General features: G+C 38.4%; 2 protein-coding genes and 5 non-coding genes across 9 annotated transcripts; 1 reads left to right on the top strand and 6 right to left on the bottom strand.

The window, feature by feature from the left end:
* Window positions 1-858: 858 nt before the first annotated feature.
* RFC4 (replication factor C subunit 4) lies at window positions 859-14,088 on the top strand. Of its 2 annotated transcripts, XM_045539879.1 has the most exons (11): window positions 859-1,090; window positions 2,314-2,459; window positions 4,032-4,110; window positions 7,583-7,662; window positions 9,568-9,687; window positions 11,319-11,462; window positions 11,649-11,769; window positions 12,359-12,484; window positions 13,554-13,634; window positions 13,706-13,822; window positions 13,906-14,088. In XM_045539879.1, the coding sequence occupies exons 2-11, from the start codon at window positions 2,326-2,328 to the stop codon at window positions 13,999-14,001; spliced, it is 1,098 nt and encodes a 365-aa protein (XP_045395835.1). In that variant the 5' UTR covers window positions 859-1,090; window positions 2,314-2,325; the 3' UTR covers window positions 14,002-14,088. The 2 variants fall into 2 exon arrangements, with proteins under 2 accessions (XP_045395835.1, XP_045395836.1); XM_045539880.1 differs by lacking the exon at window positions 859-1,090 and having other exon boundaries at window positions 2,313-2,459.
* Window positions 14,083-20,550, bottom strand: EIF4A2 (eukaryotic translation initiation factor 4A2). 2 transcript variants are annotated; one of them, XM_045539877.1, is made up of 11 exons: window positions 20,239-20,550; window positions 19,392-19,437; window positions 19,172-19,304; window positions 18,753-18,892; window positions 17,792-17,960; window positions 17,568-17,677; window positions 17,192-17,335; window positions 16,747-16,884; window positions 16,419-16,508; window positions 16,110-16,189; window positions 14,083-14,862 (listed from the first exon to the last, which is right to left on the bottom strand). In XM_045539877.1, exons 1-11 carry the CDS (start codon window positions 20,265-20,267, stop codon window positions 14,718-14,720), a joined length of 1,224 nt encoding a protein of 407 aa, XP_045395833.1. In that variant the 5' UTR covers window positions 20,268-20,550; the 3' UTR covers window positions 14,083-14,717. The 2 variants fall into 2 exon arrangements, with proteins under 2 accessions (XP_045395833.1, XP_045395834.1); XM_045539878.1 differs by lacking the exon at window positions 14,083-14,862 and adding an exon at window positions 15,573-15,690.
* Window positions 16,248-16,388, bottom strand: LOC123630864. The gene has a single exon (XR_006732805.1). It is a non-coding gene; the product is annotated as a small nucleolar RNA SNORA4 (small nucleolar RNA).
* Window positions 16,571-16,701, bottom strand: LOC123631278. The gene has a single exon (XR_006733118.1). It is a non-coding gene; the product is annotated as a small nucleolar RNA SNORA63 (small nucleolar RNA).
* On the bottom strand, window positions 16,970-17,147 carry LOC123630979. The gene has a single exon (XR_006732894.1). It is a non-coding gene; the product is annotated as a small nucleolar RNA SNORA81 (small nucleolar RNA).
* Window positions 17,395-17,522, bottom strand: LOC123631279. The gene has a single exon (XR_006733119.1). It is a non-coding gene; the product is annotated as a small nucleolar RNA SNORA63 (small nucleolar RNA).
* LOC123630983 lies at window positions 18,994-19,062 on the bottom strand. Its single transcript, XR_006732898.1, has one exon. It is a non-coding gene; the product is annotated as a small nucleolar RNA SNORD2 (small nucleolar RNA).
* Window positions 20,551-20,898: the final 348 nt, after the last annotated feature.

The raw sequence follows: 20,898 nt of genomic DNA, 5'->3' as shown, positions 1-20,898 counted from the left end.
TAAATGGTGAACAACTGTGGAGAAGCCAACATTTGAGAAAGGTCAGGTTTCAATAGGATTAAGGAACAAGTCAGAGCTCAACCAAGTACTTGGGAAAGATAAAAGGGGTGGGCTCCGACACCTGCCTAGGTGCATAAACCTTGCTGGGGTTATATATGATTATCAATCTTTTAACTCTTATTGAGCGCCCGTACTACCAGATTTCTAAGCAGAGCTCTGGAATTAAAGGGTGCCCATAGTTGCATGGTCCTCCCTCTCCACAACGGGCAGACACTGCTAGAGATATCAGCCATGTGACCTCAAGAGGGCAAGGAAAGGCATCTTCTTCAGATATCTCTGCCGTTAAAGCACGGGCGTTCTGCTCTTGCGACACAGCAGGACGCGGAAGACAGGGATCCGCAGGGTGCCCTCTTCTGGCGGAAGATCGGTCCCACCCTCCCCAATCCCGGTCCTTTGGAGTGAAGCAGGTTGTCAGCCGAATTGTGTCGCCGCAGAGATGCCGGTGAGACACCGGATAACTACGAATGGAGCTCACAGCGCGGCCGGGTTCCGCAGGCCGGTACCTAAAAAGAGTGGGCCTCCTTGTGACCTTCGGCGGCGCCCCAGCCCACGTAGCTGAGCACGCCCGGCAAGTGCCCAAGCGCCGTTCCCGCCCGGCCGCAGCTCGGGTCCCGAGTGGAGCAATGCACGGGGACAGGGTGGAACTTTATTTACACCTCTTTGGTCATGCTTGTTCCAGTCCGCTCCTCCCTGAAAGTCCGTACGTCTCATCACAGGTCTAAATAAACCGCCCCCAACGGGCAAACCACCCCCTCCTAGGACTGCGCGCGCCCGAGCCGGAAATGACGCCATACGTGCGTCTTCCCGCCCTGCTCTGCGCTTGCTGTTCCGTGGCGGGAACTGAGGCGACGGTGGGAACCGCGGTGACTGTGAGTCTCCTGGGCCCGTTATTCTCGGACGGGGGACGGAGCGACGACTTCGCAACCACCTCGGTGTTTCCCTATCCTGGAAACCCTGAGGACGAGCCGGCGGCGTGTTCGCTCCGGGGACGAGCGGCTGCAAGGCTCAGGCTGTGGCGGCAACCTACACGGTAAGCGGGCTTAACAGGGGACCTGCTGGAGACATTGCAAGCTTGCCTTCGCTTTCCCTACTCCTGCCCTTGATGCCCCCGTGAAATCTTCCACCTCCATCGTAGCCCCAGCATGGCCAACCTCTCATACCTTGCCTTGCACCCCTTGGTGAAAGGGTGGTTAGGGACAGCATCTTTCAGAGCCCCGCTTCGGGCTGTTTTAGTGTTTAGCAGCCCGAGACAGGGATGGAGTAATAACTTTCAAAACCTGGTCTGTTTACAGATATTAAAAATGTATTTTATTTTCTTGAGTATATACCCATATGCCAAGCACAGAACTACGTGTTTACATACACTTTTATTTAATTCAGTTGCCTTATGGAGTAGGCCTTAGTTCCTTTTACAGAACATGAAACTCAGTCTCATAGATGTTAATTAATTTACCAAATATTATGGAGCATCTAACATGTATCAGGCATTGTTATAGGGACCAGGGCATGTAGCAGTGAAAAAAGAATTGCCACAAATGCTAGGGATTTTCAGGTAAGCTAAAGATTTTTTTTATCCCTAAAAACAGCCTGAAAGAATGTATACCTGAATGTTAGTAGTATTTATTTTCCGGGTGGGATTTTGTATGAATTTTTTAAATTCCTCATGCTTTTATGCATTGTTTTGATTTCTTCAAATGAGCATGTTATCAGAAAAATAGCTATTTCTATATTAACAACAGAGTCTCTCACCCTTCCTTCCCCACAAAAAGTCTCTAAAGGCAGGCATTGGCTCTACCAACAACACAGGTCCTCGAATGGAGTTCTGGCCCAAGAAAAGAAGTAAAGGTTCTCACTTGTGGTGCTGACACTTTTAATTGCTAAGTCCATTTCAGGGTCTGAGCTAGAGCTAGGCCCATGACTGAAATGGAAAAGACTTTAGAGACCTGTGTACAGTTTGGCCATTAGTGACATCATATTTATCAATATGTTCAGGACTCTTAAAAACTTTTCTGACATACTGTTTACCTTTGTTCTGTGACTGCTGCATTATAAATAGACTCTAAGTTCCTTAAGGACTTTGGCCTCTTTTATGTCCCTCTTTTATGTACAATGCATTCAGAGTGTCCTAGGTCATGGGGTGGTGTCCTTTATTAAGTAATTATTGATGCCTTTGCACAAGGTTAAGTGTGCTTTCAGGCTATACTTACAATGGTTTCAAAAAAGCTTTTCGTTTTCTGTCTTGTACCCGGTCAGGGTGAAGTAACCATGCAGGCATTTCTAAAAGGCACATCTATCAGTACTAAACCACCATTGGCCAAGGATCATCGGGGAGTAGCTGCCACAGCAGGAAGCAGTGGAGAGAACAAGAAAGCGAAACCTGTTCCCTGGGTGGAAAAATAGTAAAAACACTTGTGTTTTTGTTAAAATAAGTAATAAATTGCTTCTCTAACTAGTTCTGATCTTTTTTTGTTTTTTTTTTTTAACTTATGGAGGAATGATTTGCTCTGTTTAGAGGATGTCTTTGAAAATCTCCCAGTCATAGAACCTTGGAACTGAAAGTTACCTTAGAATGATCTAGTTTAATTCTTTTTATTTTATAGATGAACTAAGATCTCTGCAGCTAAAACCTACTGTTTTAGGGCATGGGATACAGAAGTGAAGAAAACTTCTGTAAAAAAGTTCCTGTAAGCTAGCTGTAAACTCAGTCAGGAGTTCTTAAATTTAAATACAGTCTATTTCCTTTTTCATTATTAGTAGGTGGGAATTGTTGAGTTTTTGTTAGCATATGTATTTTTAGCAAAAACAATACTTAAACTGGCACTTAAATTATCAATCAGCTAAGTGATATTATGATGAGTAATTGTAGCCACTGGGTGTAGCCTCAGTTGTTTCCAAACGTTTGCAGATTACTTATAGACCAAGTAAGGCCTTCATATGTTTTGTTTGGCACCAACAATGCCTGTAGAAATCTAGATATTTTTAGTTAAATTATATATACATAGAGTGGAGAATCTAAATTTTCCGCTTCTGATGAGATCAAGCAACATTGGGTACATGTTTTCACATGACAGCAATTAGATAGACTTGTGTACTGCTTCTTCTTTTGGAAAAGTCGTGTGTTCTTCAATTTGCCATTGTCCGTATTATCTCTTGTTTGATTCTCTGCCTTTCTCACTCTTGTTATCTGCCTGACCCCTGCAGGTATTTGAATGTGAGACTGTGCTTTATAATATATACTGGTTTTCCTACAAAACATTATCTTACATAACTTCCGCTTAGTGTTAACCTGGTTAATCAGAAAAGTAATGGTCAAAGTTAACTTTTGATCAGTTAACTAAACACAAAGCCTAATCTTAGAGTTGGAAGTATCACTTCATTGTAGCTTCTCTTAAAATCACTAATTGATGGTATGAGATGAAAATTTAATATATTATACTTTATATTGGTTAAACTTGTTAGTCCTCATTGAAGCGGTCTCCATTTTTTGTTCAGTTAAGTGATGGAAAAAAATGATACTAACCAATTAACACATATTAAGTATATATATGTGTTATAATTACATTAACCAAAATAGTTACCTATCCTTAGGTTATTAAATAGTTTTGCCTTTTCAGCTTAGGTTCATGGTCTTATTTTGTTAAAATATAATATTATTTTCTAAGCAAGTATTTAATTTTTAATCAGTTAGCATTTGTGGTATATAAAATAAAATTCTTTTCCTAATTTTTGTGAGCATAACAGATGTAAGCAATGAAGATGGGAGGTGAAAAATTATTTTAGTATATATTTGCTTAAGGTAAATACAAATGGGGTTTCCACCTATCTCCAATTATGAAAACGTTTCTCATTACTGATATTTGAGAATTGTTATTGGTATTTTAGTGAAAGGAACACTTGAGACTTTTCTGTGTGGCTACTGTAATATACTAAGTAACTCCTCTTTCTCCCCCACTCCCCTCCTCCTCCTCCAGTCGCCCAAAATCTGTGAATGAAGTTGCTTTCCAGGATGAAGTTGTTGCAGTGCTGAAAAAGTCTTTAGAAGGAGCTGATGTGAGTAACAAATGGTGTTCAATGTCATTGGGAGATTTAAGACTTAATTTATTCTTCCTTCCTTTATAATCTCTCACCTCCATTAATACTATGCTGTATATATAGTAAGTCCTATTTGATAACTGTTTGCACAATGTTGATTAATTCAGCAAATACTTATTGAGCATTTCCTATTCAATCCTATGTAGAACTGTTATATAGTATTCAAGTAAAGATCATTGACCAGGACTAACTAAGCCCCTTTTTTCATGAGCTTTTGTTTGGTGGGGAGAGAAAGAATAAACAGGTAAACCAAACAAATAATTATAGATGATGACATGTGCTGTAAAGATTGAGATTCTTTGAAAGTATAATTGCTCACCTAACTTTAGGATTTGGTTTGAACTATAATACAAAAAAAATAGAGCATTTAATTTTGCTTATAGCACTGTGTCTCCTGCTGTGATATGTGGGATAAAATATCCTTGGGTAACTTGCATTTTAAAGTATTCAGAGGAAAGATAAACTCAAATGAAGAATTCACAACTTAAAATTGTATATGATGAAGCGCCCAAAGTGCTTTAAGAGCTCAGTGAAGGGAGGGAGAAAGTTGTAGATAAAAGTGGGATGTGGGTTTTGCTTTATTCCCAAGATTTGTGTCCTTCCCCTTAATCTGGCTGCTTTTAATTAGTACTTTTTGGGTTTTGCTGCCATTGTTCTCCTCTTGGAATTATACTACTACAGGACACATTTTGAAAGAAGTTAAATTTATAAAACTATCTAGAATCTTTTTCTTTACCAGTGGTTGTTTTAATTTGATCCAAATACCCTTTACCTTTTAATTTTATAACAATATACAATTTTAATTGCATAGTAATATTTACCCAGATTGCAGAACAATATCTAATTTATTTAATAACTAGTATCTTCAGCTCTTTAGGCAAACATAGTGGGATTAAGATCCAATTCTTGACTTTATGCCATCTAATTTACAAGGCTGAATTAACAACTTTCTTCTTAAACCTCTTGTTTAATATTCTGTGCTTCTTTTCAGAATAAGTTTTGTAAAAAGATGAAGTAATTTTTTAAATTCTAAAGAATAAAGGAGGCCAGATATGGTAGCTCAAGCGTGTAATCTCAGCACTTGGGGCTGCTGAGGCAGGAGGATCACTTGAGGCCAGGAGTTTGAGACCAGCTTAGGCAATATAGCAAGACCTCGTCTCTCCAGAAAAGTATTTTAAAAAATTAGATGGGCGTGGTAGCATGCCCCTGTAGTCCCAGCTGCTGGGGAGGCTGAGTCTAGAGGGTTGCTTGATCCCGGGAGTTTGAGGTTACAGTGAACTATGATTGCACCACTGCACTCCAGCCTGGGCAGCAGAGCGGGACCCTGTGTGTAAAAAACAAAACAAAACAAAAAGAGTAAAGGAAAATATTAATAATTTACTCCTTTATTTTAAAAGGTTAGAAAGAATTATAATAGAAATTTTTCAGAAATCAGTTGTAAGAACTGGTATTCTGCATACAGTTCTTGAATGTACCATATATGTTAGACTATTATATAATGTAAGGCCTAATAATTTTACCCTTTTTTTAAGAATTTAAAGTATTGTATGTGATAGTTAACCTGGATGAATCCTTACAAATGTTGGGGTATGCACAGATCAAAATAATAGTTATAAACCTTAAAAACTAAGCCTAGGAGGATTTTCTAGGGTTATGTTTTAAGTAGTTAGTCTCATGGCTTATATCTGAAGCTATATGTTATCGATATAACAGTGATAGTCTTTTAATTAACATATTTGTGTGTTGGTTTATTCATTTATTTGGCAGATATTGAGTACTACAGTAGATGCTGAGGATACAGATGTGAATAGAACAAATAAAGTTCTTGGTCTTTTAAATCTTACCATCTAGTGAGGTAGACAAGCATTTTACAATTAAATCCAACAGTTAAATAAATAACAGTAAATAATATATAAATTGCAACAAGTACAACAAAGACTAATGAGAGAATGAGAAGAAAATAACTTTGGATGGTCAGGGAAGGTTTCTGACTTGTAATGCATTAGGAATTGGCCATGCAGAAAAAGAAGGGAATCAAACTCCAGGTCATGGGAACAACATATGTTCAGCCAGAAAGTGCTTAGCTGTTAGAGACCATCATAAGACCTGGAAGGTGAGGAAGGTGGCGGGCAGATCATGGAAGTCTTTATATGCCATAGTAAACAGCTTGGGTTTTTAAAATTTGTTTATGTTTTTCTAGTTTTAAGTAGCAAGCAGAGTGGTATCTGATTTGAGTGAAGAATGAATGGACAGGAAGGGGGACGTTTAAGCAAGAGTGGAAGCAAACAAACAATTGCCTGGATTCCTGTGTGCAGTGATTTCTCTCCATGAAAGGACATACTGAAGAGTGTACAGTTTCGTAACAGAGCTCAGTAGAATGAAGTACATTTATTAATCTTCACCACAGATCAGTTGTCTGCTTGGTAGGAGCCAAACTAGCTAGATCCAAGATATAAAAGAAGATGGCTAGTTGTTTAATCTTACCTTTCTTTTTCTAATGAATTTTCCCTGATACATGCAAGCATCCCTTCAGGATGCATAATCATGATGTGCAACAGTACTTAGTACTTAATAGATGTTAAGTTTTGTTTTTTTTGTTAACATTTCTGTTCTTGGAAATTCAGCTCATTCGAAGCCCTAGTATGTCTTTTTCAGTCCTTTTTCCTCAGTATTGGACAAATCCCATTACTCCTTTGATCTGTTTCCTCTTTAAAGCAGCTGATATCTTTATATAATATAAAATTTCACTCAATCTTGAACAAAGAGGTGGGATAGGGACAGAAGCCTGAGATTCCCTTCAGAAATAAGACATTTCTAGAAATTCCAGCTTTGAAAATTTCACCTACGTAGATTAGCTATAAGCAAGCATAAATATTCATTCAGTTTAAGAGATTAAAAACACATTTTGGGAAAAAGTGATAATATGTGAAAAAGCAGGATTTTATAGTGTCAATGCACTGTTCCACATTTCTTTCAGTCATTATGAGGTCCAGAGGCAAGAAAACGCTGTTTATTTTGAGCATCTGGGTGCAGATGGGTGGAGGCCAAAGAGCATCCACCCCTGAGGGAGGGGAAAACCTTGGGTTTTATAGAGGGTTTTTTCAGTGGGGAGAGGGGGAGTGCAGAAGTGAATAACACCTGCTGAGATAGGGGAGGAGGTAGCTTTGTCCTTATGGGGGCGGGGATAGAAATGCCAGCACAGCTGCAGCTGTCTATGGACCTGCCGCTGTCTGTGCTTGAAGTTAGATTTACAACCTTGGACTCTCCAGACTCCTGCAGCTTTTGTTTCACGGGCTTTATGATCACTATCTAAGTATTATGTCCTATACATACTTTTTGGGTTCCCATCCTAAGCCAGCCTAACAGTCATCACTTTCATCTATTTGTGTCAGAATATAATTTATAAAAATATTAAATTAAATTTTTACAGCTCCCTAATCTCTTATTTTATGGGCCACCTGGAACTGGAAAAACATCCACTATTTTAGCAGCGGCTAGAGAACTTTTTGGGTAAGTTAAAATCAATTTCTCTCTCTCTTTTTTTCTTTTAAGACTTGACACCAAAATTCTCTGATACTTCTGCTTTTTTTCTCTAAAAGTTTGCATTTGGTTTCTCTGTGGTGTTGTTAGGTTTCTATTTATTTCTGAATTTTAAGAATTAATCCCATGGACCCATTTCCTTCTTCTCCCCCAATAAATCAGCTTGCCTACATCTTTTGTAACCTTCATTTTGCATCATGTTCAAATGTTTGAATGTACCACAACACAGGGAGCCTATGATTTTTTTCATCACTTTGACTTTCTTTAAATTTGCTGTTATGGTTTTGAGGCCCAGAGAGGCCAACCAATCTCCAATTATGATGATAGTTTCATCACCCTCTTAATGATTTTATTCATATCTGTGTGACTGTATGATAGATCTCCTGTATCTAATGGTACTATCTACACCATTCCTTCTTGAATTCCTTCTGCTCTGGACTTCTAGGCCCTGCTTCTAGAGTGGCCAGGCCAGCTTCTTGCCCTCAAGTCTCTTGAGTGTAAGCAGAGTGGGTGGTAGTGGATGCATTAAGATTCCAAGTACACCAGAAAATCTCCCTCTGAGCCACTTTCTTAGGTTTCTCTTCCTAGATTGACTGTCTTGGCTTAACCAACCATTCTAGAGGAGCCCTTTACCTAGAGTTAAAAGATATGCAGTGCCCTCAGTCTGATGTATGTGAAACATGCACCAGCTTAACAAAGGCTGTCTGGAATTTACCCAGAATTTTTATATCAGACATATAACCAAAGGGAACATCTGATATTGTACATATGAAAATAATTACATGCCTCTTAAGCCACCATATGTGTAAGTATAATTATGTCAAAATGTAAAAGAAGACAAAGGGAGAAGCTGTTGTAAGCCTAATATTTTGTTTATTTGACAACAAGTTTCTCAAGAAAATTATAAAAGGGGTTTTTGATTATTCCACAGCTCAATCAGATGGAACTAAGCTGAACCAGCCTTAGCAATGTAATCATAATGAAAGTGTTATGTCATTTTTTATTATTTATCCTGGAGTAGATCAGTCCGGATTATATAACTTTTTCTATATGCTTTATAAAATAATGTTTGTCCTTAACTAAAAGAACTTACTTTAACAGTAAATTTCATATTTAATAGTATATGTGTTTTTAAAATGGAAAATACATGCACTGAGCTTTCTAAATGTTTATGCCCATAGAAAAATGCTTAGGATATCATGCTGATTAGGAAAAATAAAGACCAAACTAAATCACAACTCTTGTTTTTTTATTTTATATAGAAAAAGAATAGAGGGAAGTTTCAAAACAGTGGATTGACAGGGTGTGCCAGTAATTTTTATTTTCTTTTGATTTCTTAGATTTCTTTTTACAAAGTTAGCATATATTTTAGTAACTTTTTTAAAAACTCAACTTTAAAGAACTGTTCATGTTTTAATCTAGTAATTTTCCTTATAGCAAGCTACTCTGGAAATAATTTGAAATGTGCTATATGGTAAGATTATTTAAATTGTAACATATTTGAAACTGTCCAGATGTCTGACAGTAGAAGAATGTTAAGTAAATTAAGTAAATGATGATATATTCATAGGATGAAATACCATATAACCATTAAAATGGCATTTACAATGGTTTTGATAACATGCCAAGATGTTTATTATACAATGCAAAGTAGAAAATTGATTTAAAATTTTATGTGTTTTAAATGCATGGAAAAAAGCCAAAATGTTAACCACATGGCTCTGCAAAAAGAGAGTACAGAGTGATTGTGTGCCTTCTGTCCATAGTTTTTACTAGGTAGATTTTAAACTACCACAAAGTGTGCAAATGTTAAAATGAGATTTAAGCCTAGGTTGTTTGTATGTTCTGTTTCATATTTATTTCATTTTGATATAGGCCAGAACTTTTTAGATCAAGAGTTCTTGAGTTAAATGCATCTGATGAACGTGGAATACAAGTAGTTCGAGAGAAAGTGAAAAATTTTGCTCAGTTAACTGTGTCAGGAAGTCGTTCAGAGTAAGTAAACTTGCCGTCCTGTCTTCATAGCATGTCATTAAATTTGTTTTAAATACATGTTTCTGCCAAATTTTCAACTCTTCTTTCATGTTAGATGGTATTTTAATCTAAATTATTTAAGCCCCAGAATCACCTTTTTACTGAGATTTTGTCTAAGGAATACTTATTAATCAAATTTCATAGTTTGGCAATATGCACTCATAATAAAAATCCTATTTTTGCAATTGTGTTAGGAAAAAAAGTGACTTCCCCTTTCTATCAGATATCTTAAGCTTCAATGTCTATTTCATAGTTAGGGTGAGTGTCTCAAACTGAGACACTTGTAGAGTTAAAGAAGATATTAATAATTAAAATAGGACTGTTCTGCCTCAAGTAAGCAGGGATTTAGTCAACTACTTATACTTTTTAGATGGCTAAATTCCAAGATTAAATTTTTGGCACCGAGATATATATTTAAATTTTACATCAGAGCACACTTCAAAATTTATAGAAAGTGAATGACTAATTTTTTATATGTACCTGGAATTCACAATACAATCACAACCTCTGTAGCATCCAGTTTCCTCTTATATGAAATGAAGACTGGGATGTGGACTGAAAGACCTCTGAGACCCCTTCTACCTGTAATATTTGAAATCTGTTTTTGTGGTATAATTTTTATTCAGTTGTGTTAATGCCACTTTTGGTGGGAGAAAGACTTTAATGGCAGATTACCAAAAATCTGTCATTAAAGTAAAAACCCACAAAATTGGAGAACATATTTACAAATCATGTATTTGAAAAGGTATACTTATATCCAGAATATATAAAGAACTTTTAAAACTCAGTGATAAAAACAAATAATCCAAAAAATGAGCAAAGAACTTGAATAGACATTTCTCCAAAGAACACATATATATGGTCAGTAAGCACATGAAAAGATGGTCATCAACATTAGCCATTAGGGAAATGAAAATCAAAACCATAGTGAGATACTACTTTACACCCACTAAGATGACCATAATCAAAAAGACAGAAAATAACAAGTATTGTGGCAAGGATGTGGAGAAATTATAAGCCTCATACATTGCTAGTTATAATGTAAAATGGTGCAGCTCTTGGAAAACATGTCTGCTCAAAAACATGTAAACAAATGTTCATAGCAGCATTATTCCTAATAGCCCAAACATGGAACAACCCAAATCTCCAACTGATTGATGAATAAAATATTATTTGACAATAAAAAGGAATGAAGCAAACACGCGCTACACCATGGATGGACCTTAAAAACATTATGCGAAATGAAAGCAGCCAGCCACAAAAGACCACATGTTGTATGATTCCATTTATATGAAATGTCCAGAATAGACAAATCTGAAGAGACAGAAAGTAGACTACAGACTGCCTAGAGCTGGGAGCATTAAGGGAGAGGAGTGACTTCCTAATGGGCCTAGTTTCTTTTGGGGGTGATAAAAATGTTTTAAAATTAGATTGTAGTGATGGTTGGATGGTTGCACAACTCTGAATATACTGGAAAACATTGAACTGTACATGTTAAATTGGTGAATTGCATGGTATGTATATATGTCAATAAAGCTATTAAAAATAACATACATGTTAATGTTTAACTCTCATGTGTTTCTCCAAATCAGTGGGAAGCCATGTCCTCCTTTTAAGATTGTGATTCTGGATGAAGCAGATTCTATGACTTCAGCTGCTCAGGCAGCTTTAAGACGTACCATGGAGAAAGAGTCTAAAACCACCCGATTCTGTCTCATTTGTAACTATGTCAGTCGGTATGTATATTACCCTGAAGATAGATGCTAGGCAGCATTATTTTGATAACATCAATTAGAAAAAAAATTAAAAATTTTCAAGGCTGTATTTCTTCTCCATCAAGTCTTGATTTGTTCTTGATAAAAATGAGTTCTTCTGGGGAAATTTTCTTTAGATACTGACTTGTTTTTTCCGATCTTTTACAGAATAATTGAACCCCTGACCTCTAGATGTTCAAAATTCCGCTTCAAGCCTCTATCAGATAAAATTCAGCAGCAGCGATTACTAGACATTGCTGAGAAGGAAAATGTCAAAATTAGCAATGAGGTCATTACTATTATTTATAATTACTGATTCCTTTGATGAATGCATGTGAACAGCTCCTGATACCATTTCTTCAGACAAACATAAGTTAAATGAGCAACAGTTGGAATGTCTAGGAATTACAAGGCTTAGCTTTTCTGATATTTTTTATTTTAGCTTATTATCTATTAGTATTTCAGAGACTCACATCTGGGGTGGATTTTATACATGTAACAACACATCTCTACATGGCAAGATTTTAGTTTCCCAGTTAATACTCCACTTCAACTGATAGAATATATAGGACCCTTATTAATTATAACAACTTAATCATTTAAATTTTCTTTGCTTACTTTATGTGATCAAGAAAATAGGATGAGAAGTATGGAACATCTTTTCATCTCTTCAGGTTTCTTTCAGAGGCAAGAGATCTCTATCTTTTTATTAGACTGATGCTGTCTTCATTAATTTTGCCACTATACTGATAATATTCCCACCAAAACAAATGTTTTTCTCATTAACTCTAGGTTAAGAGTGTTTTTCACTTTTCTTTATTAAAGTCATATAGCCTTAATTAGCCATCATAGGTTAAAAACAATTATTTTCTCTTCAGGTAATAGCTTATCTTGTTAAAGTGTCAGAAGGAGACTTAAGAAAAGCCATTACATTTCTTCAGAGTGCTACTCGCTTAACGGGTGGGAAGGAGATCACAGAGAAAGTGATTACAGACATCGCTGGGGTAAGAGCACTAGATATTCTGAAATTCTTTTAAATTGGCTTTTAGAGAATCTTCATCCAACAGACACATCCTGAATGCTTATCATGTGCCAAGGAAGTATGGTAAGGGAATATGACCTGGGAGTATCAGAATGCTTCAGAGAGGAGGTAATACTGACTTTTCAGTTGGTCAGGCGTGTCTGTAGTTAAGTCATCTCAGAAAACACTTTCAATTCTTACATTTATAGGAGGTAAATGGTGACTTTGTAGCAGTTTAAAGCAATTTTCAGCAGATAGCCTGTTCTTAAACATGAAAACTATTTTGCTAAAGAGTCATATATTTAAAAAAGGCATATCCAACTTACGGAAATCATTAAAGAAAAGAGTATCACACCTTTGGATACTCCCGTCCAAACTCTCCTCAGAATCATTACCTTGAAAATTTTGTTCCCAAGGTATTTTTCACCTATGTTAGGCATAAGGCTGACAGCATTAGACCTCTTTAACTTTCTGGGTCTTGTGGACTTTTAAGATCAACCAGTCTTATCATTGGCATCTTTAAATGGAGAAAAATCTAGAGAAGAGGCACCTTCCTCTTTTAAAACTCAGTTTTCCATCTATTTGGCTGATTTTGGCCACTGTTCTAAAGTATCGTTATAGCCACTGGCATACCTCAGGGTTAGAGAAAAAGGAGAGTAGGTTTCACAAGAGGGGAGAATTTTCATACCCACTGACCAGAGCAGCTGTTCTTGTTCCTTCCATGTGGGCCCACCCAAACTTAGGATTGTTTTGGAAAAAAAGTAAATTTTGTGTACTTCACACAAAGGAGCCATTAAGGGACTTGAAAAGCAAAATTCCATCTCCCTGCTTGCAGGGTGATGACTGGACTGTAAACACTACGTGGAATTATGCCAGCCTTTTTTTCCAGTTCTCTTTGCCTTCCCAACTACACACAGGGTTATTGGGGCACTAGTTCTATGTCCTGTGCACACATGAGCTACCCAGGTATTCCAAGTGTGGAACAGAAGGGAGTCAGGGGAGGGAATGTCCAAAATTGTTTCCACCCAGAAACATCTTTAATACCTTTTCAGGTAATACCAGCTGAGACAATCGATGGACTATTTGCTGCCTGCCAAAGTGGCTCCTTTGACAGACTAGAAGCTGTGGTGAAGGTAAAGTCAGTTTACTAACTTGTAGGGGGAAAAATTTCAAGTGAATCTACCAAACTTTTTTTCTGCTATAGGAGTTAATAGATGAGGGTCATGCAGCAACGCAGCTTGTAAATCAACTTCATGATGTGGTTGTAGAAAATGATGTCCTTTCTGATAAACAGAAGTCCATTGTTACAGAAAAACTTGCAGTAAGTAGGCACTCTGCACATAAAGAAAACACTTAACTTATACCTGAAGGACATTTACTAAAGCTTTTTAAATTTCCTCCTAGGAAGTTGACAAATGCTTAGCAGATGGTGCTGATGAACATCTACAATTGATCAGCCTTTGTGCAACTGTGATGCAACAGTTAACTCAGAATTGTTAAGAGAGTAAAATGCCTCTATGTGAATGTGGTTTTGTTTTTTGTAAGTATAGGGTTATCAAAAAATAAAATGACCAAAGGACCTTTAAAGTGAATATACAATTTATTTAACATTCAAACTTCATTAAGACATGTGCAATATGGCAATTTTACTGGGGATTTAACCCTACCTAGGATATGATTGCTTGCTGGGGCTTAGCAACAGGGTCCAGTTCACACTTAGCACTAATTAAATACTTTATTGAATAAATACAATACCAAACAAAACGCATTCAAATGCTTTCTAAAAAAATCAATTTTAAAGGCCTTTCTATTCAGGCTAATGACAAACACAATAAAGGCAGATATGCTAGTTTAACATAATTGGCTGATTTTATACAGCACTTATATCGTTTAGTCCACAAGTATATTATTAAATGATAGAGAACATCTAATACAACCATTTCTACAGAACTAGGAAATAAATTTCTAAGAAAGAAAGATTTTACAGACCCCATCTTTTATACCCACCCCAACAGTCTAACTCTAAAGAGGATAAAGCCAATGACTTTCCTCACAAGAGCTCACGACTAATGTCGCTTTGCTATCAAAATCTGTATTTCTGATCCGTTATGAGCATTGAGACAAGATTCAAATATTCCCAAAGAAGCACAATGCACGTTGTGATCGCCTATTCAGCAACAGCGAGCACTGCATTCAAAACTATCTCATCCCAGGAATTAAATAAGGTCAGCCACATTCATGGGCATTTCCTCCACTGTAGTATTGTAGAAAGTCTCAATGTCACGAAGAATCCTCTTGTCTTCTTCAGTAACAAAGTTTATAGCCACACCTTTCCTCCCAAATCGACCCCCTCTGCCAATTCTGTGTAAGAAAAAGAAATCAGCAATCAGAATGTTACTTCTCACGTAATTTATGAACTACTGAACATGACGATCCACTTGTTAACCATCAGCTGCTGTTTACTTATCAAGGTTATAGTTCGTGCTTCTAATTGGAGCACTAGCTGCTAATCAATATCTAGAGAAAAAAGTCTTCCTTTGCAGTTAGTGCCAAAAGGATTCAAGGCTTATCTGGCTGCAAAATGAGATTTCATCAGGTGTTTTGAGCATTATTATAAAGCAGATGACAGTACTGTGTTTGGGGTAGTGAAACTAAAGCCCATACCAAAGTGGGCCAGCCAAGAGCAGGTGTCAGCCTGGGACAGATGTAAACACCAGGGATGAAACAAAAAGAACAGTTATGTAATCCATTTCGACGCACTTCTGGAACTGTACACTGTAAATACAAATGCTGCAAGGTTAACTATTTTCTAAAACTTACTTTTCTCCAGTGGGAAAACTAATTTGGTATGGTAACCCAAACTTATCACTGCTTTTTTGCTCAGTTTCACACGTTATAACTCAAATTACTCAAACGTGTTTAACTCCAAACAGCTCTCTACCTTCCTGATAGAAACCAGACAATACAAACCACCTAGTAGAAATGCTCCCTAACAGAAATGCTAATATACAAAATGCCTTGGCTGGAGCAACTTAAAATATTAAGTAATCATGACAAAAGAAAAACAAATATAAATACCGACTCGCTCTTTATTCAAACAGTGTGCTGTTTCGCTTATGATTCCACGTCCTAAATTACGTCAACGCCGTTTCTGAGTGCCATCTCGTCATCAACTGCTGCTATCGACTCCTGTATTTTTTAAAAAGTCTTTTTTTATATCATATAACAAAGTACAATTCAATTTATTTAGGGATAAAGCCACTAAAACTAAACCAGGGATCACTCAAATTGCTACCAGGCGACACCAAGAAAATCCCAACTATAGAAAAATCATCACCAAGAAAAAGCACATGGACACAAGAACATCACTAAAAATAAAGCTCAGAGTAAAAAAAAACCAACAGATGTCAATATAAACCTAATCTGTATCTTATATCCACAATCAGGGCAACATTTCCACGTTTTGCCACTTTGTTCTGACCTGTCTTTCCAAGTACAACTTTACACCATCTAAGTTACTGTCCTTTTACCTTTCATACAAATCACAATGTAAAACCAACACATGAGGTTTCCTTTTCTAATACACAGTCAAGATGCCATCTTCTCACCTGTGAATATAGTTTTCACGATTGGTAGGTAGATCATAGTTTATAACCAAAGACACTTGTTGCACATCAATCCCACGAGCCTGAAATACAATGGTGTATATGTTAATAATCCTAATTTAACAAACTGGACACCTATGTAATGTAGGCCACAAAATAGTAATGAACTATACTAAGTGGTATAGTCCACTGTGGAGTGTGGTCTTTTCTTTAGTCTCCCAAATAGCCCAAGTTGGTAAAGGTTATAATAAAACCTTCCCCCCAAAAATTAACTTTTGGTAGACTTAAAGTAGTAGTAGGAGACATACTTACCAACAAGTCAGTAGTGATTAGAACACGGCTTGACCCTGATCGGAATTCCCTCATGATAACATCTCTTTCCTTCTGGTCCATGTCACCATGCTGCAAAGTAACAAACCTTAATTCAAGAATCACCAGTCAGGTCAATATTTACTTTTATCAACATGTATGAGACCAAGCGTCCCTGGCTGCTACAAGAGTATAGCAGACAGGTATAGTAAAGAAACACTTTATTTTGAGCAGGGGGAACAACAACACAGCACTTTACAGCTATATTGTAGTCTGAATCCTGCTTTAATGGAAATGCAGACATCTTAATGACAAAGTTAGAACCTCTTACCAGAGCAGATACTGTGAAGTCTCTGGCGTGCATTTTCTCAGTGAGCCAGTCCACCTTGCGCCTTGTATTGAGAAATATAACAGCCTGTGTAATGGTCAGTGTCTCATACAAGTCACAAAGTGTATCCAACTTCCATTCCTACAATATTTCAAAGAGAAAGTTAACAGTCATTTAAAATGTTTTCAACTTTCATTTGTTAGAAATCCATTCTGTCTGTCTTACAATATATTGCACCGAATCTTAAGACAAAGGACACTGGACATTAAGAAAGAGGTCCACCCCAGTCTTTACAATCCAGTGCAGTTACTTTTCTTCCTGTGTGTACTCTGCTAGCATTATTACAAAAACCAAGACATGGTCCTAGTTTCTGCAATTTTAGCACAGTGCTTATACAAGAAGGTAAAAAACCTGGCTAACACTTATGTTTAAGAATTAGACAAATTACCTCTCTTTCAACATTAATATAAAACTGTTTGATTCCTTCAAGGGTCAATTCTTCCTTTTTCACCAGAATGCGAATTGGATCTCTCATGAATTTTTTGGTCACTTCCAACACATCAGTTGGCATTGTGGCAGAAAGCAACACCACCTTAAAAATAGACAATGATTATGTCGTAGCACAATTTTCACAGTATTTCTAAAAGAAAAATGTTTGAAACCAAGCGTCCCTGTCTTACTATGGAATGAAGTTAGACAGAGATAGTTATGTATCAATTGTTTTAAGCAGGGGGAACGACAATATTAACACTTCAGTTATATTGTAACAATACCTGCTGCATTAAACCAAACCTCCACTTAAGAGGGGGTGAAATAAAGCTTACCTGAATACTTGTATTTAATTTTTGGAAAATCTCATAGATTTGATCCTTAAACCCTCGGCTCAACATTTCATCTGCTTCATCCAAAACGAACATTTTGATCCATTTTGGAGCTGTTAAAAACAAAGTCATACTATTTTCTCTAGAGTCTTAAGATACTATTTAACTTCTTTTTGACGATATAACAGTAAAAACACATTACAGTCTTTAAAAAAGACAGTACTTACAAAGGTATCTTCTGTTTAACATATCAAACACTCTCCCCGGTGTACCAACTACAATATGGGGTGCTTCAGCCTGAAGTTTTTGCATTTCATTTCGAACATTCGTTCCACCAATACAAGCATGACAAGTTGCTCCCATATAGTCTCCAAGTGCCAGAATTACCTTTTGAATCTAAAAACCAAAAACCTTAATCATCATCATGCAGAATCACAAGTTCTCTGACTAACTTCCAGAACATAATGGCATGTATCTGTTCTGCCAACAGCTTTTATGCATGCATAGCACATAACTTTCAAGCTTAAAATGCAGACTGATTTAACTGCCTCAAAATAAAATTCCCCTAATATCTTTCTTGTGCCTTATCAAACTTGGGATTCTGTTGCCCCACGTATCAGCTAGGCAATTAAAGAACTAATATCATTCCCTACATTATCCCTCACTGTGTAGGAAGGTGTAAATAACGAAACTTAAAAAGTCCTCCAATTACAGCTAGGGAAGATGTTGGTAATTTTTTTCCCCCGCAGGGTACTGTGCCTTATATAATTTTGACCTTAATAAAGCCTACAGCTTTATTAGGAAGGTTTACTTCAAAGCCAATACAGCAGTAAGCTTTGAAAACATAGCATGCAACAGATGCATCACAAACTACTGAGACAGTCAAATGGTAACATGTCACTGCAGTTTTCACGTTGCACAACTGCATTCAAATTTAAAAAATGGGGATGGATCTAGAATACCCTGAAGAGAAAGCTTCAGATTCTCAATCTGTTGGTATACAACCCTACAAACCATACCTGTGCACCCAGTTCCTGTTTAACTTTCAACAAAAACTCCCTGCATGCATGGACAATTAAAAGGAGGGCTGATAGGACCAATTTATACTAAGTTTTGAATTCTTCACAGTTGTGAAACCTGAAACCTATGCAACACGCAAGCAGTTTTTTTGAACTACACTATCAATACCTGTTGAGCCAGTTCTCTGGTGGGGGCCAATACTAGTGCTTGGGTCTCCTTGAACTCAATCTCCAACTGTTGCAGGATGGAAATAGCAAATGTGGCTGTCTTGCCAGTACCTGACTGAGCTTGAGCAATCACATCATACCCTAAAAAAAGTAGGATACATATTTACCGATCCCACATCAAATCGTCACTTCTACTTCACACCATGTATTCCATTTGGAACATAAAATATGCCCAAATAATCAAGTGATCAGCAATGAGTATTCTCTTCATTTCAGGTCAGTCCCGAAAGATGATTGCCATCATTTCACTTTAAGGAATACAAATAGGTGCTAGTCCCCCAAAGGTTACTTTCCCTTTTATGGTCCAGGTCTACGTACAACAATCAATTCGTTTTTTAAGAACGTCAGTGTTTCTTTTACCTTTAATACAAGGAATAATAGCTCTCTGCTGAATAGCTGAAGGCTTCTCAAAACCATAAGCATAGATGCCCCGAAGAAGAGACTCTTTTAAATTCATATCATCAAAGTTATCAACAATCTCATTCCAGTTGCTCTGTGATTTAAAACAAAATAACAAAGGAATAAATAAGATGAACAAACTCACCCTTCCAGAGTTTCAAAATCCACACCCGTTTCTTACCTCGATGACACCATCGGGGTCCATTCCCTCTGGGCCGCCATGTTCTCTGCCGACAAGAATACTGCAGTTAGTCAACATCCCTTTCCCAAGCCGCCTTAACTGCACCTTAAAGGGACAGGCAGCCCTTTAGACCTGTCTCATCACATTACCCTCCCCCCTGCCAGCACACTTTCTAAGACCAAGAATAACTGTCACAGGGCAAATAACAGACTGCGCGCCGCCTCCTAAGGTTGAGGGCTGCGGAGGCCCCCAGGCCCGAGCGCCCGGCGCTCCCGTTTAGGCGGTGGAGCATCTCGCGAGAGCTGCACGCGCTGAGCTCCGCCCCTAACACTGCGCAAGCCGAGTGATTGACGCGGTTGGGGAGGCCCGGCGATGGCCGTGCCAACGGTTCGCCGGCACCCGGGTGTCGCTCCAGTCCCGTCGCCTTCGCCCCGTGGCGGGTGGGCGCCGCTGCCACCCATTCCCCCCTAAGTAAAGCTTAGGACCCCAACTCGCGCTGCTGACCAAAAATAAAGCTTTGGGACCCGATTACACTGTACCGAATGCAGACTACGCCACGGCTTTTAACTAAACGTTTGCCGTGTTCCACACAGGGAAGGGGCCGAAATGTCACAGGCCTTTGGGAGAAATGACACCCTTTAACCACTCCGTTTTCGCACCCACGTCCTACCTCCACGCAATCTAGGGCCTTACCCACTATGGAAGCTTCTCGAAGGACACAAGGGTATTGTACCCCAAGGAAACGTCCATGAATCTGGAGTTCCTTGCCTCCAAGCTATTCACTACTGTCTCCCCCGGCGCCATATGACCTTCGCTACAGAACACGGCCACCGAAAGAGCGCCATACCTGTTATAATCCGCAGAGCCACCAGACATGATCCGGAAAACCACTCAGCGCCCGACTGAAAAGACAGCAAGTCCGCGCCACCCGTTTTTTATAGGCTCGAGGCCGGAACCCGTTTCTTGCGGAGGAATTTTCTCGTCGCTCTTCGACCAGCCACAAAATTATGATCCTGAGCTCATTACCGCAGGTAAAATCCTAACCAAGTTGATGGAAAGATCCAAATTTGATAATTTCTCGATATTACAAGGTCTCTGGGAACCCCAGGAACCGGAGGAAGTCTGGGACTCTTTGCGGTGCGGCGGAGGAATATTGCTGCGGTGGTGCTCAAATACGCGCTCCCCGCCCGCCTTGCTCCTACGGGGTTTCCGCGTCCCTGACGCAGAGGCGGCCGGGGGAGCCGGGGTCGCGCCAGGAGGCGGAAGCTCGGGGTGCGCTGCTAGCTGGGCGGCCGGGGCTTCCTACTGGGGAGGGGGCCTCGCTCGCGGCGGGCTGCCGGCGCTCGGGTGCCGGAAGGGCAGGGACATCCACGTCTCCGTTGGAGGGGACTAAGTTATTCTGCCTGTTCCCACCGCTGTTTAATTTGACAATAAAGAGCCTCGGCCTGGCATTTTTGCCTGATCGTTTAACATCCATTCACATCTCGAAAGTGTGAAACTCCTGCTA

Source organism: Lemur catta, chromosome 1, assembly GCF_020740605.2.
Source record: "Lemur catta isolate mLemCat1 chromosome 1, mLemCat1.pri, whole genome shotgun sequence".
Classification (NCBI taxonomy): domain Eukaryota; kingdom Metazoa; phylum Chordata; class Mammalia; order Primates; family Lemuridae; genus Lemur; species Lemur catta.
Note: the sequence above shows the minus strand (reverse complement) of the source record. Positions and strands in the feature narration are given on the sequence as shown.